Source organism: Leuresthes tenuis, unplaced genomic scaffold (genome assembly GCF_036924035.1).
Source record: "Leuresthes tenuis unplaced genomic scaffold, fLeuTen1.0.hap1 SCAF_9, whole genome shotgun sequence".
In the NCBI taxonomy this organism is placed as follows: domain Eukaryota; kingdom Metazoa; phylum Chordata; class Actinopteri; order Atheriniformes; family Atherinopsidae; genus Leuresthes; species Leuresthes tenuis.
In genome coordinates this window covers 17,976,924-17,995,556 of record NW_027325363.1, presented here as the reverse complement: position 1 = coordinate 17,995,556, position 18,633 = coordinate 17,976,924, and the positions used below count along the sequence as shown (strand labels likewise).

The window sequence follows — 18,633 nt, the reverse complement described above, 5'->3', positions numbered from 1 at the left end:
TCTCTCTATCTCCTTTCGTTTGTTTTGTCCTCCCACGCTCCCACATCTCTGTGCTCCTTTGTATACACGGGCACATGCTCACACATCCTCAAAAACAAGTACACAGACTCGGGTGTCGGTCCTTTTGTCTGTCCATCAGCAACATTCAAGCCCTCAGTGGACCCTTCATAAAGCATACAACTTCACCTCTTCTGTGTGCTGGTAAAGGTGCTGCGAGGCAGGTTCTGTATATCTCTGGCAGTTCAGATGGAGGAAGGCCAGCGCACTGACATCGCTTCAGCTGGTCCGCAATATTCCTACAACAAATACAGGAGTGTGACTAAGGTTCGAAAAGGACAGCAACATACATGAATATAGTATAATTTAAAACAAGTTTGTCAGACATTGCAGAGACACTGTTAGACATTGCAGAGAAAATAAGGAGGAGGAGGTTTGAAGGATAAATGTGGCAAATGGAAAAACAATTGTCAACCTTAAAAAACCAGACGCATTGTCCATTGACATGAACCAAAACACTGCTGAATAAAGCTATTATTCGTTCTCAAGTTATATGAACTCAATACATACATTTGTGTGTCTGTGTCCTGTTCAGTCATTTGATACAAAGGGCAGCATTTTTATGCTAAAATATGAGACAAAGATTTGTTTATTCTGGACTGGTTGTCTCCAAACGCACACATGCACTAACACGCACGCACACACACACACACACACACACACACACACACACACACACACATACACACCCACACGCACACACCTTTAGACTTGTATTAATGTGAAAATGAAAAGCAAAAAGAATCCAAACAGTTTCACTCAAGCATATAGGTAAATTTGACAACTATGTGCTTCACATGATAATCAGCAAAGCTCTTTGGCAGCTACCTACACAGACAAGCGCACACACTGACACAAACATGGAGGGTAGCAGCAGTGGCTCTATTACATGCTCACAGAGTCTGAAATCCCCTCCAACTATCGCAGACAAATCTCTGCATGGTGCATTTATTTCAAAGTGTTCATTTATTTCAGCTCACTGAGGAACAGTCCGCTTCAATCAGAAAATATTGTAATATGGCAAATGCATTTGACCTTTGTGTAATGTATTTGTTCATAGTTTTTCAATTCAAACAGGACACAGTAAGAAGCAAACACAAATGAACGGCGCAGTAAGAACAATACAGTTACTTAGCAATGTCTATGCACATGTGGAAATGCACTGTATGTATATAAGTATGAAGGTTGCAGTGTGCTCAGGGATAGGATCACTCTGGCAGTAAAATGTATGTATGTGTAGTTGGTGACATACACTGTATAAAACTGCATGAAAAAGTACCTTAAAATGCAATCCTGCATATCAGACCAGCCATTCTGTGTTATAAATATATAACATATATAATATTATAACATATAATATCAATGAAGGTTTTATTCCATTTAGTTATATAGTCTCCTTTAGTGTGATTGTAATCACCAGCGTTTGCATTTGATTGTGAAGTTGATCTGCCTCGATACGCCTCTGAGCCGACAAGGAAGCTGATAAGGAAGGTAGTAAAGGTAAACGAGCTGTGTGTGTAAGGACAAGCTGGCATCACAAAGCACACCACCACAACCAAGAACGCTGTTGACGCTCAGCGGATTCTGCAACCGTGTGTGAGCACGTGACAATGCAGGACTGAGCTTGTCTGTCTGGGATGTGTGAAGTACCAAGGAAGAACAGCAGCGGGTCAATGGGGACATCTTTTTTGTGTGAACCCATATGTGGAAAAGGCTTGTGAAGTTTGCTGTGCTGACTGACTTACTTGTTTTCACTTTACAAGGCTGTGTCCTGCTTTTGGGTTCTTCATCTTTCTCACTGCTCACAATTTAAAAAAAAAATTTCTGTGGGCTAGAAAATTTTAGCTATTTTTGCCTTTAACAATAATTATAATTTGTTCTTGTTAATTAAAGGAATTCATATCCAGTATTCTTTAGTTAATATTTATTTTCTTTGTGGTTTCCAAGTTACTAAATTTTAGATGCAGTTTTAGCATTAAGTTCCACTTCAAAATTTTTACAGAAGCACAGTTCTAAGTCCACTGTGAGTTTGATTTGTCATAAGTGCTCAACTATCAATATGAAGATGAAACAGCAGATGGTGCCCTCCTTTGCAATTACAAAAATAATCTAATTGTTGCATCGTTATCAAAATGCTTATTACAATACTTATAGATATTCAGTGACTGCCTGTCTGACGTGATAACAGGATCAGCATTGAGAGAAAACACTTCTCTGATTTAAAGAGCTCAGGGGAGCTCTGCTGTGATTCATACAACAGTTTGATCATTTGTGCATTAGAGAATACACACTGCTGTGGAAAAAAAGACTGGCAAAGGTTGCACGTACACAAACGCACAAAAATAAAGGGAAACACTATCATATACCAATCATTTCTGTCACACAGTAGTTGTGGTCATGTCTTTGTATGAAATGCCTATAGGATCATCCCCCAACCTGCCAATCATCTGTACAGATAAGTAAAAGAAAATCTGTCAAGTAAAATATGGAACAAAATGAAAGTAAAAACTTTGACGTATAAACTTTCATTTTGTTATTTCATGAATGAAAACAAACCTATCTAACATAAAAAGTGCAACAGCTGTGTAGGTATGTTTGTAACTGGATATACATTTTCAGACTATGATTTATGTGTCCTTCATTTGCAAAAGTTTAAATGACAACTTTCATTCAGGTTGTGCATAACAAATAGTTTAAGAGGATAAACAGTCCTGGAAGCTGTCTTGGCCAAACTTGTTAATGCTTTTGTCTGTGAAAGTCTAGCTAATGGGCTTGTACATATTAGAAAGTGGCGTGGATTTAGGCCCGAACTCCATAGCCTTCTGACTCTCAGATTGGTTTGAGTGTGTGAGTGTGTGTGGGTGTATGGCAAGGTCTTGATAACAGGCTTATATAAGCAGGTTGAATTGGAGAGAGGAAAGTAACAAAGTGCTCTGTAGCTCTTTGAATATTCTCACTACAGCTAACGTGCATGCAGCTTTGATAAGAGTGTGTGTGAGGATGCGTATGAGTACACGTGTGTGGTCTGTGCTTGTGTACTTGTGCGTTTGTTGCTCAAAGGCATGTTTGTGTGGGGATACTGTGTCTCTGTGGCAATGAGGTGTTGGAAACAGGGTTGTCTGACAAGCAGACAGATTCATCAATAATGTAGTATTGGTTTTTGCCAGCATCTGGGCAGCTGTCGCAGCGGCACACAAGGCGGTAGAATAGAGCATCAGAGCATAAGAGGAGAGGAGAGGATTGCTGTGTCTCACTGAGGGACCAAGGGCACTGTCATTTGGGTGATTAGCCCTACAACACTTCCACAGGGAGTGGGATTGAAGGTGAAAGAGAGGTATTGGGCACAGGGGGACAGGAGGTGTGGGGTGAAAGACAAAAATACAGGCAGCTTAGTGCTCAGGGGAAAGGGCAGGCTGAGAGTAAAAGAGCAACTCAGGCAAGGAGATAGAAATTTGACAAAAGAAGATAGAGGCTGTTATAGAGATAGAGCGATGTTAAACAAGACGGAAAATAAGAGAAGGAGATTGAGTGAGGAAAAAAGTAAAAAGTGGTAACAACGAGATAAAAGAGAATTTCTTTGTGCTTCTTGATGATGAGATCTTTCTCAGTGACAGCATTATCTATGGGTTGATTATGAGATTTTGGATTGAGCGGCTCATATTCATTCAGGTGAAACTCGATTTTCACCAACACAAACAGCTGTCTCTGTTTATGCTCTTTTCTCCCGCCTTGTTTTATTGCTTCTCTCGGTATCGCCGCTCTCGCCAATGCGGCAGCATATCAGCACAGAGCGGTGATTTACTGGGACGAAACATCTGCTGCTTGCTGCACAGACACAAATGGTACACACCTGATTTTTCCCTCCTTAGGCAGTTCATGTGGCGGGTCATCAGACAGCAGCCTTGAGCTCCCTTCCAGCATGTAGACACACACGCACTCCTGGTAAAAAAACAAAAAACAACAGCAACAACAACACAGATAAATTAGTATTTGTTTGTAATATTAATCAGATTCTAATATTTGTGAGAGGTATGGGCCTTGTTTCCTGGTGTTACGTCGAAACTGAGACACTAGCAGGATTTTTAAATATTTTTTTTATGTAATAAACTGAAGAAATTGCAATTACGTGCACTTGAGTGTGTGAGCAAATACCGTGCTGGGTAGCAGCTCATGTATGCTGTCTCGCAGGGCCACTCGCAGCGAGCGTGCATCAACAACTGCGGCCAGCCGCAGCAAAGCATCCTGGAGGAAAACACAAACAGATTTCCTGATGTCTATTCGGTTGTTTGTTTATGATTTCAAAGAGCAGCTCCAAAAACCTGAGACCTTGGCTATAATTTGTTTTCTTTGTGGGTACAAGATTTTCACTGCCACGTCTCTTCTCAGATATTTATCTTTGAACGCTGCATAGGCCTCTGTAACAATATTTAAACTGTGTCACACTTGGTAGTCTTTGGCAGATAGAGACACAAGTGTGGTTCCTAAAAATGAACCGAACTCAAATGTCATCTGATATCAGCGGAGTTTGTTATGCTCTCTACAATAATCAATGCTTTTGTTTAATTTTGGAACAGGGAAAAACACTTCACAATTTATTTGGAGAGTTAGGCTGGCAGATGATATATGAAATGAACGTGAATGTGGAAGTGATGGTGGCTTTCATAGAAATGTTTGAAAATATGGTAGAGATTAATTATTTATTATTAGTATTAAAGTCCTCAACCTGATCAAATTAGGCAAGAAGGAATCTATTCTATTTTACCTGTTTTGTCTGATAAAAACCTCTTCCTGTGAGGTGACCACTCCAACTAATCCAAAGTATATATTTTGTGAGCTCAAAGGGAAAGTCTGACAATATTAGACTGAAACTAACCATTGTAGCTATGCAGTGCAGAACTCTGCAGATGCTTATCGACTTGTTGTAGCTTCCTGATGCTAGCTGGGGGCAGTGTCAAGATATACGAAACAACTTAAAAATAGGCTACCATTTTTTCGTCATTTGTTGGTCCTTTTGCTTTGCCATAACCACAGAAAAGACAAAAGTCATAATGTAAAAGTAGTAAATATGCATCTTGAATTATTGCTGTTAAACTCCATGGTGAATCTTGTAGGGGTTGTCTCTTCCCTTTCCGGATCAAACAAAGATTTCACTCAATCAGCATTAATCCTACAAAAAGTAGCATTGCCCAGAGTGAAATGCTGACGACCATCTGTAGGATTGCATTGGTGTAATTCCCACTAATCCTTTACTCTGCCTGACCTGTTAGCTGTGGAGTGTGCCCATAAACTAGCATTTATTCCTCTTTACAGTAAAGGCTGGGGTCAGCATGAAGCTATCCTGGGGACATCTGATTTCTATCCACAAACACAGACTTTCAGTTGTCTTTCTCACACACATCTAAGCAAACACCTATGCTCCTACTTTAATCAGACTATTCTATGGTTTGCATATTACTCTCACCAGTGAAAGCAAACCGAAAAATACTTTTATTCATTTTTTACAATTCACTCTGGTAACAAAATGTATAACGAGGAAATAATGTAATCTGCTGTGTTCAGCCAAAAATACCAGTGACCTATAGCTCAGTATTGTTTCTGAACACACAAACCACTGGAGCTGCTGCTCTGCTAACGTGCTGCTTATGTTTTCATGCACTGCGTAGACACTGTACAAGAAATTAACTGTTTATACCCGTTTAAGCAGTCAGAGAGATGCACTGTATGAATAATATTTCTCTTAAAAACTAGAAAGAGAAGTTCAAATCTTGGCAAGTTTCTTTACTGCACACTGGGATGTTGGCCAGGGCTGGTGATTTGCAAAGCAATTTCCCTGTCAGAGAGGAGAGGAGGGGATAGGCGATTCAGATGTTATTTGACCATCTTATGAATACGATTTTGAAGCATATAAATGCCTCAAAAAGAACAATTCAACTGCAGATTGAGAAGACTTCCTTTTAAAAGCTGTCCCTGGTCCTCTAGAAGAAACTAGGTTAGATTTGGGGCCACGGTAAAGAAATAGACCGATAACAGAACAAGAAAGCGGACCTCAGGGATTTTATGTTTTATGGTTATAAAAAAAAGGTATCACTATCCACTAAGATGATAGTCAGGCAGAGATCTGCTCCATCTAACAGATTCAACTGTAATGAGCTTTAACTCCCCATGTGCAACCTATAGATTCACGCCAAAAGTATTTTTACTCTCTGTGTGCGGTCTACTTAAATCTCCACCAGTTCCAGTTATCACACTACATTATCATTTCGTGTAGCTCCAGTCTGAGAAAACATCCCAGTGGGACTTAAAAATCTGATCAAAGCAAGGAAAAACAAAGGAAGAAATCCTAAAGGCTTAATATAGAGCAGCTTTTAAAACTGTGTACTGAATATAAATAAGAACGAAAACGATGACGTGGAAAATGAAGCCGCTGACTGCAATGTTCTTCCAATTGTTCAGGCAAAGCTGGTGGGCCTTCCGTGGGGTTAGAGGGAATAGCACGTGCTTGCTTCCTTAAGCATGAGCACCTCAAAGGTACTGTGAGCTGCACCTGCTTCCAGACTTGATGTTTTTCTGTCCATCTGTCATCTCTCTTTTATTTAGTAATTTCCTCCTTTCAACTTGTTTCTCTTCCATCTGTGTTTAGTCTTAATTTGGACACAGAAGACAAGGAAACCGGAGGTAAAGGAGGAGGAAGGTAGGGTTGATAGATAGCAAGTGTATATGTGTGGCGGTGGGGGTGTCAAATGTGAAGGAGGAGAGGAAAAAGATGGAGAGAAAGTGGAGAGTGCTGTCATGCCTGTGCAGTCAGTGTTGGTCATTATATGTGATTAGATATGATTATCTTTGATCACTCAATCAGCCTGCCACAGCATGCTGTAATGAAGTTGGAGCTATGCCAGCCCATGTGTGTGAGTATCTGTGCGAGTTTGAGGGTCTGCTGCATTGTAAGTCTCGGATCTCAAGATGCTTTTGCTAATCCCACTAAGCAACATTTGATCGAGAGTAGATCTGAACAGCAGACAAACAAAAAATATCTCCGGCTGCTCAGCCTCACTGCTCCGCTGTTAAGAGCTCAAAGAAGATATATGCTGAAACCACCCTTTCTGTGAGTGTGTTTGTGCGCGAGTGTTAGCGGATGTATATTACAGGCTATAAGGTGTACGGCTTGGTAAATGTCAGACTCTGTCCTATGACCTTTCACAATCATTTCTTGCCATGTACCTCAAACCATCTGTTACATTAATTTACCTGCCTCTCCACCCATCACTGCACACACTTTTACACACACCTACACGTGTTCACGCAGAGATGCGCACACATCCAATCTCCCACTCAGCGGGTCCTGATAAGATTATTCTTTCAGTTTTAATCGGTCTTGACTGAAAAATGTCAGCTTTTAGGGGAATTTAAAAGTAGAATGAAATAAAGGGCTTTAATTAGATCAAAACTGTAGCATGACAGTTTTTAAAGTTTGAATGAAAACAGCATTTGCGATTTTATTACAAACAGCTGTTTCCTGTCTTTTCAGTTTTACTTTTAAATGTGGCTAAAGCTTTCACCTGGCTTGGTCTGAAAATGCCCGAACAAAACACATAGTAAATGCATGGTCATTAGTTTTAATTAAAGAATTTCATTTTAATTTTAGAAATACTCTTATAGTTTCCATGTTGATTCACCATTACTGTCACCTTTAATAAGCTTCAGCGCTGCACTCTTCTGGGGCAGGTTGTACTGTCCTCCAACCGCTACGTACAGAACAATCTGAATGTTAGATTACAACAAATGTCACTATGAGTCATGCCTTTTTTTTCTCTTTTGCCTTTGTCTCGTTTCCCCTTGGTCTACCCATTCCTTCCTGTCTTTCTGCTACCTCTCTAGTTTTCCACATGTACAATGCCACTCAGACCCCTTACTCTTTATATTGATCTTTAGGATTCAACTTTCCTCCCTTCCTCGCTCCTGCTTTCATCACAGTGAAGGCTGTGCAGCTGTCTCTATTTGCAGCCTTCTTAATCACTCGCTCTGACATTTTGAAGGGTACCTGTGATCAGCATAACTAAACACAGATTCCTCTGTCTTTCATCTTTCTCAGAAGCCCCCCTGAACACAGACATGCACATTTCCCTTGTCAAATACTCAAACTAGCCTGTTACCCTCGGCTCAAACTCAAGAGCACCTCAGTCAACATTGAAAACACCCCAGTGATTCTACAAAGTTGAAATTCACAAAACTAAAGGCAGTGGATGTTGACTGTTTACAAATTGCCATTGAGAGAACATTAAAAATAATTACAGAGTAATGTCTTTTCTCTTATCTCTTAATCTCTATCACATCCTCCTCTTTTATTACCGCTGGTTTTCTCAAGTGTGAGCTGAAGGATACATAGTGTCTAAAGCCTACAAGCTTCTTCTGCAAGAGCTACAGTGAATTTGCTCGACGGGGTAGCACTTAAGCTTGAAACATCCCCGTGAAGCTGCACGGCAGCTGGTGCACAAAGCCGCGAACATAGTGGCTGGCCTAAAGCTATGCTGGCATGGAAATTAGATTACAGAGAAGTTGTTGAACAAGACTGACCTGCTAATAAATGTAAAGAAGAAAGAAAACGGGGAAAAATTTCATTTTTTCCTTCAATCGGCACCCTGAACTACAGCAGGCATATTCTGAGTTAACAGAGAGGGAAACAGAAATTTCAGCATAACTCCAGGAGGACATCTCACTGAAAAGTTTAATTAAGTCTACATGGACAGAGCTGTAGCTAGCAGAATAAAGCTCTGTGTAATGTTGAGATAATTTCCTACTGAGCAGAACTGGGCCAGATAGTATTTTCACATTCGGCCTACGGTTTATTTTAGTCTGCTGTTCCTGCACTAACGGGGAGGGATTTTTTCCCCTGGATTCTATATTGTTTGGAGTCGCGCTTCTTTTTGACAGACAACTTTCCTGAACTCGCCTGATCTGTACATTTAATTTGCTTTGGTATTTCCAGGTTATCAAAACTGATTTATTTCCCACAGCTATTTAACGCAGCTCTGCCAGTCAGCTCGCATGTTCATTAAATTTCAGAGAAAGCACAACTGCACAAACACAGCAGTTAGACAGCTATAGTCGTTGGTGTGGGCCCTCTGTTCACTGAGGGGCTTTTCACAACCAGAGTGTGCAAGGAGTGAGATTTAAGCCCTTGAGGAGCAGTGATGTATTGAATATGTATAATGTAGAATGTAAGAAAATGCCTCTGGAAATATTTTTGATAAACAAAGGAAGTGGGCTTGGTGAAGTGAAACACTAGCAACCAATTCAATAAAGCAGGTTGCAATGACTGAATGACAAAACCATATGTATTTTTTTATTTCTTAGAGAACATTAAAAGCTGTTTTTAAAGAAGTTATCAGACGCAACCTTGATTCACCCCTTGGTTTAATTGGTTTAAAAATTACACAGTTCAATTTATGGAAAAAAAACCTCTGAACTTACAGCCACATGCTTCTTCATATTTAAACATTAAATTACTCCACCGTTGCACAGACAAGTTATTGGACACTGCCACATTCTTTTTATTATGAGGGCTCAGCAGCTCCACTTGAGCTGGCCTCTCCTGCAGTGTTGGTCAGCTGATGAGCTGCTGAGCAGACTGAGATCACAAATGTATAAAGAGTGGGAGATAAAGCACAAATATTTCTTGCTATAAATTATCTAGAAAAATATTTCAAAGAATGTCTGTCACATTCAAAGTTCATAAAACTTTCAACAAAAGCCCAAAGCCCCAATCCCAAGAAGGGAAAAAAGGAGTAAAGAATAATGCTAAGAATAATAATAACATGCAAAGTTGTCCAGGGCATTCTGAGACCTGTGGAGAATCTGAAGCAGCCTCTGGGCTTCTGCTGGCCAAAAATCAGAGGATCTAACATAGAAAGTACGGATTTTCTCAGTATAAGGTTTTTGTGCGTGGTTCAAAAGCATTGTTATTTGATATCAGTGTCAAATACCCAAAGCACAGCATACACAGAGCTTCATGATAAAGTTGACTCGTGAATTTCACTGATCTAGACCAGGGTGATCATAATGAGGCGGTTTTGGCTTAGAAATCTATTGGAGGTCATACCATTTACACATGAGGTTTGCATGTGATTGGCTTAAAGGATCACACAGAAATAGACTTTCCATGGTTGGATATATAACTTCTTTTGATGATATGACAATACCTGAAAGCAGGTGAAATGATACAAATCCGGCTTAAGTTACAAGTTAAAAACACACATTTGTAATTGACATTAGCATTCAGTCCGGACAGTTTGTAGACATGCTCCGAATAAATTTGAGAAATTGAGTTTAGTCAATTTCAAGGTTTGATTTCCAGGTTTGATCCCCACCTTTCCCCACCTTGGGGCCTTTCTGTGTGGAGTTTGCATGTTCTCCACATGTATGCGTGGGTTCTCTCTGGGTACTTTAGTCTACATTACCCTGAATTTCCTACCTTTAACTTTTGGGTATTGAATGTATTATACTTCATAATTAACTTCTTTTACTGACATCTTCCCCCTTAAGCAATAAAACCAACCAGAGCCACATGAAAATAAACTGCTTTTAAATAGACACCCCCCTTTGATGTCATTTTAACATAGAACCAAAGCATATCACAGCATCTCTGTGAATTCTTTTATTATCTTATAAGAGCTGGTTTGGAAATTTTTTGGCCTTTACTCTCCCTTTTGCGTTATTGTCTTCAAAGTTATAGTTGTAATTACAGTTTTTATAAAACTGGACAATCAAAAGCAGATGAGTTGTGATGAGTTTTATCTCACAACTGATGAACGCTCACTCTGCTCCAGCAGACTGAGTCTGAGACAAACTGATAACATGTAAAATACATTTTTTAATTAATTACTAAACCAGAAACTGCAGGAACAAGTATTTTCATTACGACTCCAACACCATACACAGATCATTTAGTGCTTGATTACACTCATGAATGTATTGAAAGCAACACACGTCCCTCTGAGAATCAGATTAAATTAGCCAGTTAGCTGAACACTAACATCTTAAATTGATCGCATATGATAATGAGCTATCACAGGTAAAGAGTGAAACGCAAGGATTAACTTAAGGAGATAATTGGAGCCTTTAGGGTAACTGCAGTATGTCTCATCTGCTGCATTGTTCACAGGGCATCTGACATCAAGCCAATCTGCATTTCAAGAGGCTCGAACTTGATCTAACAGCAAAGAGATGGTTGGTAATTGCATTCCACTTGCAGATGATTAAAGGCATCCTCCCACTGCCTATAGGGGTTTATTTAAAACAAATTATTTATTTGTACTGACTAGCCTAGCTGTGCAGGACAGCAAATCATTGACTTGCTTACTTCCCCTGCAACATGTTTATTAGTGGAAATGTTTCTCTTTAAAATTTAAGTTAGGTGAATTATTGATGTAGATTGAGTTTTGCAGGTTGTCTGTCAGTCAATAAAGAAACTGAGGACTGAAAAATGACAAGCCTAAAGACTAAATTAGGTTGTCTGTGGGGTGTCTGTTTGAGAAAAACAAAGAAAGAGACATTGACACACACTTGTACACACACACACACACGCGGTGCGCCTGGAGGGGTGCTAGTAGCGCTGCACTGGGTCCTGGTTGTTATTCCAACAGAGCTGGGTCTCCAGTAGCATCACTAACATACTGGAGACACATGCACTGTAGAATACAGCCAAGCCATGAGGAAAGACCCCCTGATGCACACCCACATGCAGACAACATGACCCTCATTCATCCTTTTCATATGATAGAAAAAAAACCTCCTACAAATACATACACAAGAAGGCAAAGGAAAGAAGTGCTGAAACAATAAAAAGTCGTAGTTATGGCAACGATTAAGCTAAGCAGTTACTGATGAAGGACCATATGCATCTTGACGCTTGGTTAACTGACTCCGTTATGTGTGAGTGCACGTGTATGTAAGGGTAGGAGCGCGAGGATAAGCGGAAGGAGATTTTTCAAGAGTTCTGATTGAAATTCATAAAACTGACACCAGCCAACAGAGCATAATTCATAAATATTTTGTCAGCATGACTCAAGGGGAGTAGATGATAGACAGGCAGAGTGAGGAACAAAAATCCAGACTTGAAGGAACAAGTAGAAAGGCAGCAACCAATGGACAAAATAGGGGAACTCAGTACCATAAAGACAGAAAACTGCCCAGAAACTGACAGAAATTCACACATTGCTCAGAGGAGAAGGACAAAAGCTGCAGCATTATAGGAAATGCCAATGTGTCAGTGTGAGTCCGTTCTAAGTAAGTCTGTTCTCTGTGGTCGCTGTGCTGTAACATATCACAAATCCACAATGAAAATAATTCTTATCTGACTGTGGAAAGAATGGAAGTCACAGTTAAAACCCATGGCCACATTTTAAAACAAGCTCAAAAATATCCAACTAAAATGATTTTTGAACTATATGAACTACATATGAAAGTAGACAACAATATTTTGGCAAAGAAGAACGTCTGCCAATTCTCCTCTCAGTCAGTCCAAAGCTGGTTAATTTCTCCAGAGACAGCTGTTCATATCAGGCCTCATCAATATTGCATTTTAATTAAACAAGAAAGAGAAAGAAAGGAAAATGTAGGAATAAAGAGCTGCGGGTTTATGAATTGACTTGTGTAGTCTTTGTAAAATCTTATGATGACTCTGTAATCACACCATAAACCAACGCATTCACTTTCCCAACTCATCATATACTGATGCTCTGTCAGGAGTAATATTTTTAAATTTCTAAATGTGTGGCAAGCTACAGAATCAAGGAGCGGTGGAAGAGCAGGACTCAGGATTAATTTTCACATTACATTTTCTAAAGAAGGTGCTTTTGGGTTTAAAACTACTATATCTGGTTCAGGAAAACATCATGGTTTGGATTTAAATAGAACCCTCTCCTTTCTGCTACAATCTATAACATCCATCTTCTTGGTTACCACGGTGACATATCCGACTACAGTGAACAAAAGCTGCAGATCCATTTATTGATCAGATCATGTTTTTGTCACAAGTTGATGGACTTCCATTTTGGTCTACTGAAGTAGGCATTGAAAAATCACACTGGTAGCATGTGTGCTGAAATGAGTTCTGACAATGTGTCCATGTGAGAGAAGTTTAGAGTGAGAGTAAGCTGTCGAAACACATCAATGATACTTTTTACCACTGGTATGGCATTTTGAATAAGCTTCACTTCATCAGGTCAGTCTGCTTTCCTTTATGTGGTTCAATAAAAATAGAACTTTGAGTGGGTCATGTATGCGACTGCTGACTGATGGCTGTTTGGAGTGAGTGAGATTAGGGACAGGGAGGTCAAAAATAAAATGAACCATTTGGATTTACCTGAATTTATGAATCAATCTATCTTAAAATCAAAGGAGTCAGACCGTCAGCAAATTTGCAGTTATGCATGATTTTGATCATTTGAACTGTTTTAACATGTTGGAGGCTGACAAAAAGTAGGTGATCCAGCAAAATTCAGCTACAATCAGGATGTATTGAACCACAAAACACGACTGGAAAGTTGGAGTTTTCTGTATAGAGGACGAATGCTCCAGTCTGAACGACAGACGTGTAAAGAAATTGATCTCAGACTTAAAACTGATTTACGTAAGTGTTACAGAGCGTTCTCAACGACCGATGACATTCAGATGTCCAAAGTTTGACAAATTGTGCATAAACAAAGATTATCTAATACTGTGACTTCCTTCTTCAGCACGGTCCACAGACTAGAGTGGCAGCTCAAGGCATGAAGTGATCATTGGAGCTGTTTAACAGTCATTAATGCGTTTATCCTACGCAAAACATGCTCTGTAAGTGGGTGCATGGGGCACGGTGTTCATAGAAGGATACTGCTATGAACACTGTGTTCATATATAGATAAATAAAATTGTTATTTATTTGATTTTCTTAATTATCATATAACATTCAAACCATTACTTAAAACTTTGAATCTCTTTTAGTATTCATGCCTTTCAGTTTAAAGCAACACATTAAATAAAAGCTCATCAACCCCCACCCCACCCCCCAAAAAAGAAGTATTACTTTATCTATTACCAAATATTGCCACACATGGAAATATTTGATTTTTTCTAAAAAAACAAAAACACTGGGTTGCAATTTTGTTGATGCCAGGCTCAAACAAGATAAGAGTGACCAGCACAAATGAGCTTTTATCTGAGCTTATTGTATGAGTATTTTCCTTAATTTCTTTTAAACATTTTATTTGCATCTGATTCAGTTGGACAAACAGTATTAAAGTGCCATGCTGTTTGCAAATGAGATACTGGCTTTAAAAGATATTACAATTTCACCCACTATGCAAAAAAAATGCTTTGGGGAAAAAAAAAAAAGATGATTTAGTGATTAGAGCATCCACTCAAACTTAATCTCAACTGAACTGCTGTTTTATATCCATTGATTTAGCCTGATTAGAACTGTTAAGGATTCTTGTTGATGAGAAATTAATAACCATGCTGTCAGCTTGTTGTATGCAGCTGTTTCTGTATGAGTGAATGAATGAGTTTCACTGCTGTGTGTGTAATGTCTCCTTTTGTTTCAGGCGACTGAGCAGCATCAGAATCCTTTCCTGCTGCGAGTCCCTCCTCGTCATCGCCTTTGGAGGTATTGTTGTCTTTGGTTATTGAAGCACAACTAATGTTCCTCATTGGTTGTCATTCCCACACTTACACTGATGATGACAGTGACAACATTGACCAAGCTGGTAATGATGATGGTTATGACCTTTAATGAATTACAACTATTGACACTTGTATACACCCTATGGTCCCTAAAAAGTTTGAGTTGGTCACATCCCCTGTCCCCTGTATTTTGTCGTGACAGTATACTTAGAGTAATTTCCGAGCCTTGGCTTTGTGTTTGTTTCTGGTGCCGACTCAGTACTGATGCAGTAAAATGCTAACAACCTTGTCAAATTTGAATGGCTCTGATTGTTGTCAGTTCTCACTGAGGGACATGCTCTCCTCTCAAATGTCAACAACTGCCAATCAGGAATGTTTAAATATCATGGCCGCAAAAAACTACCTGTGCAAATGCGGCAGATGTGTTGCTCATGACACTGAAGTGATACTTTTGTTGGAGACAATGGTACTTTCTCATTTCAGCTGCATAGAGGAGTGAGGAGGAAAAGGGACATGGATGGGAGAACACAAGCCAAAAACATCAGTCTGACTCACACAAACCGTGACGGGAAAGCCACATTAATGATCTCCATTCGTTGTCCACCCCTTCTTTTACAATTGCTCCCCAGCTTTTACTCAAATGCGTCTGTTTCACAAACTCTCTCTTTGTCACTTTGTTCTCTCTAATGTTTTGCATATTCTCATTATTCACAATTTCCACCCCCACCCTTCTCCCTCTATCTTTGTCACCTGCCTGCTTCTCCATTTATCCCTTACATCCCATTATGACTCTCCCTCTGTCTCCGATTTTTTCTGTCTCTCCGGTGCAGGTGTTCGACAGTCACAATGTCGTCATATGGCTCTTGTTCTATTTTAATCTGACTCTTCCGTTCATGAACAGACACCCACAAGCTCTCACCATTCTCTAGGCTCCATCTCATTCTTTATTCCCTCTTTTTTCTCCCCCCTCGGGTCTCTCTGGTCTGTCTATCAATCTATCCATGGGATTGTTTGGAGTGACTCAGGAATAATGCCTGGACTTTTTAATGCACACTCAGACAATGTAAACGCTGTTGCAGAATAGGACATTGTAGGTGTGGATGATAATCAAATTAGCTTTAAAACAGATGTAAATGCTATATTGTACCTTTGGGATTTAAAGAGACTTGCTTCTAAACTCCATGTCTCGACTGACAGTTTGTTCTAAACAAATCCATCTGAAAAGTTGGACTTTAATTTAGAGGTACATTCCTACTCATTTCCTACAGTGTTTTCTTCAAGGCATTTTAATGGTTTATAGGGAGATGTTGACTTGAACTTTTATCCAAACCCATGACCTGAGTTGTTTTTCTGCTAAAACCTGCCCCAAGCTTAACCATCACACCAAAGACAAACAAAATTGAATTTTATTTTTTTTTTAGCAATGACTTGTGACATTTCAGAGTACAGGGAGAGATTATGCTGTCCAGCTGACTGAAGTGTCAGATCAAAAATTGCTTTTCTGTGACATTTTAAAGGGCACTGACAAAATAAATTAGGGGGAGTTTTTGGTTGAGTATTGAAGAAAACTTCATGTCACGTTGGAATGTCTTTGTAATTTCAGCATTTTGGTTTGTTCAGTTGACCGGCCTTTGCTATGACTAAAAGACTCAATTTACAATACCATAACAATCTGTTCTCATTGCCTCAGTTAAAATGAGCTTCAGCCAAAAGAAGATAGCAGCATTTCTATATCATGTTCACATATGGCTTCTTCTTTGCACGATAAAGCTTTAACCTGCATTTATGGATGGCACAGTGAACTGTGTTCAAAGACAAAATCATGCCATGTTTTATGACATGATGAGACTCTGCCTCTCTATGACACTTTTTTTTAAGCTCTTGTTAATGATCTGTTGCCAATTAGTCCATTTAGCTGCAACATGTTGCTCCAGCAGTTTCTTTTTGTCCTAACTGTCCTAACCTTTTGGAGACGTATTGTTGCTATCACATTCAAGATGAGCTAATGTTTTAAATGAAACAGAAACATATTGGACTTTTATTATTTAATATAATTATTGATAAAACATTGTTTTTGGAGATTTGCAAATCATTTGTATTTGCATTTTACACAGCAACCCAATATTTTTGGAAATTAGGCTTTTTGAGTGCTTTTTAGTTTAATCAGTTTTTTGGTTGCTGTTTTTTTTTGCTTTCTACACCTTACATACTAGCAGCAACTGGTTGCAGGAGCCAGTTGTGTTTGAAAGTTTGAAAATCAGAGCATCTCAGTCGCACACTGAATTCATCTTATGTCACATTTCTCAGCAAGACATGCAGGACTTCAAAGCATTTAAAAGACACCCAAGGGATTTGCTTGGCAACAAGTAAATTAGTCTCTTTTGAGGTGGCCTTTAACTGTGAAGTGGCATGACTACGTATAAACTGATGTAATTAGGAATAAAAAATCTAGTGAGTAATAAATATCAAAGGCTTTTACGGTGGTAGCATGGAACTGAAAGAGCATATTAATACTCACACTGGTTAGGGACATTTATGATGTCATATCTTTCAAATGGGGTTACAAAGTCTTATATATATATTGCAAGTTACTGCATCCAAAAGGCAGCCACTGTGCTTTATAATGCATTAGCATATTCACCTTAACTTGCCAGCAATAATTACTGTTCTCTGTGCCACAGAGAAATCTGGAGACAGATCAACATCATCACACTTCTGCTGAATTCAACACTGCTGTAATTATTGCCCTCTTTTTCAAACAGACCAGTAATTTTCAGCCAAATCTTAGGCAGCTGCCAGGAGATTGGTGACACAAATATTCCCTCCCTCTATGTCATCCTTTAGCAACCAACAGCTCTAGGAGCTCTTCTTCTTTGGACAAGAAACAGAAAATCAGGAATCCCTTTCTCTATCCGTTCTGTGTGTGTGTTCACATTTTCAAACCGTTTTTATTTGAACCATGGAGCCTTTCACCCGACTCCAGGCTTCTGTTGAGCACATCAGTGAGTGAACGGCTGTGAGCTCGTCTATGTGAGCTCCAACTTCAAAGTGTACACCTGGGGCAGCTGCCGCACATGAATGCAGCAAATTAAAAATGAAAATGTATTAAACTGAATTATAAACATGATGCGATTAGTTCACCCAATTCACACGCACATGCACACACACACAGACATACGCAAACATGCACAGGTGGAAGCTAAACTAATCCAATTTTAATTACTGAAAAGCCATGAATCAAATACAAACATACACACTTTAAGATTCAAAACACACACATTGTGCATGAGAATAAACTTCTAGTAAGTTCTGCTAACTTGCACCTTTAGGCTTTGTGTGTGTACTGTATGAATGTCAGTGTGTGCACGCTCTGACTGAGTGTGTGAGCATTATGCCATTGTTTAGCAGTAGAATAAATTTCCTGTTAAAAATTCCAGGATGGGCTCCACTCTGGGAGCTTCCCTGTTTATCTGCATGCACATGTGTGGTTGTGTGTATTCCTGAACACGTGCAAAAATGCACACACACAAATATAGTTTCACTGGGCAGTACAATGCTTCTGTCTCCCTAAGTTACCCTTAAGTCTCCTTGACATTTCACTCACCTCTCCTTTTCCTCTCTCCCTCACCCCCATTCCTTCCCTGCCTCCCCCTTCATCGTTAGTTCTACAGGATCAGTCCTTGTACACACTTCTCTCCGTTCCCATGACCTCCTTTCCTCCTCCTGTGTCTCTCACCTATAAAAAAAAAAGGCCACCTTGACCTACAGCACGCGTTCCTAAAGGGCGGTGCCTCAAATTCTGGCTTGTGTGAGCTTAAATTTATACTATTGTAGTTTCATTCAGCATTTGCCCCTTAAAACATTACTTTGAAAAATAAAAGCATAAAAAAACACTTTTAATATGAATGTTTAACTTAA

General features: G+C 39.4%; 1 protein-coding gene across 2 annotated transcripts in view; it reads right to left on the bottom strand.

Moving 5' to 3' along the window:
* Window positions 1-18,633, bottom strand: part of LOC140314437 (cGMP-dependent 3',5'-cyclic phosphodiesterase) — a 159,609-nt gene that overhangs the window by 28,842 nt on the left and 112,134 nt on the right. For both annotated transcript variants that reach the window (XM_072392615.1, XM_072392616.1), the window contains exons 3-5: window positions 4,210-4,299; window positions 3,908-3,996; window positions 187-296 (exon numbers count right to left, since the gene is read on the bottom strand). In XM_072392615.1, coding sequence (XP_072248716.1) covers window positions 187-296; window positions 3,908-3,996; window positions 4,210-4,299 — 289 coding nt within the window. The remainder of the gene's footprint in view (window positions 1-186; window positions 297-3,907; window positions 3,997-4,209; window positions 4,300-18,633) is intronic.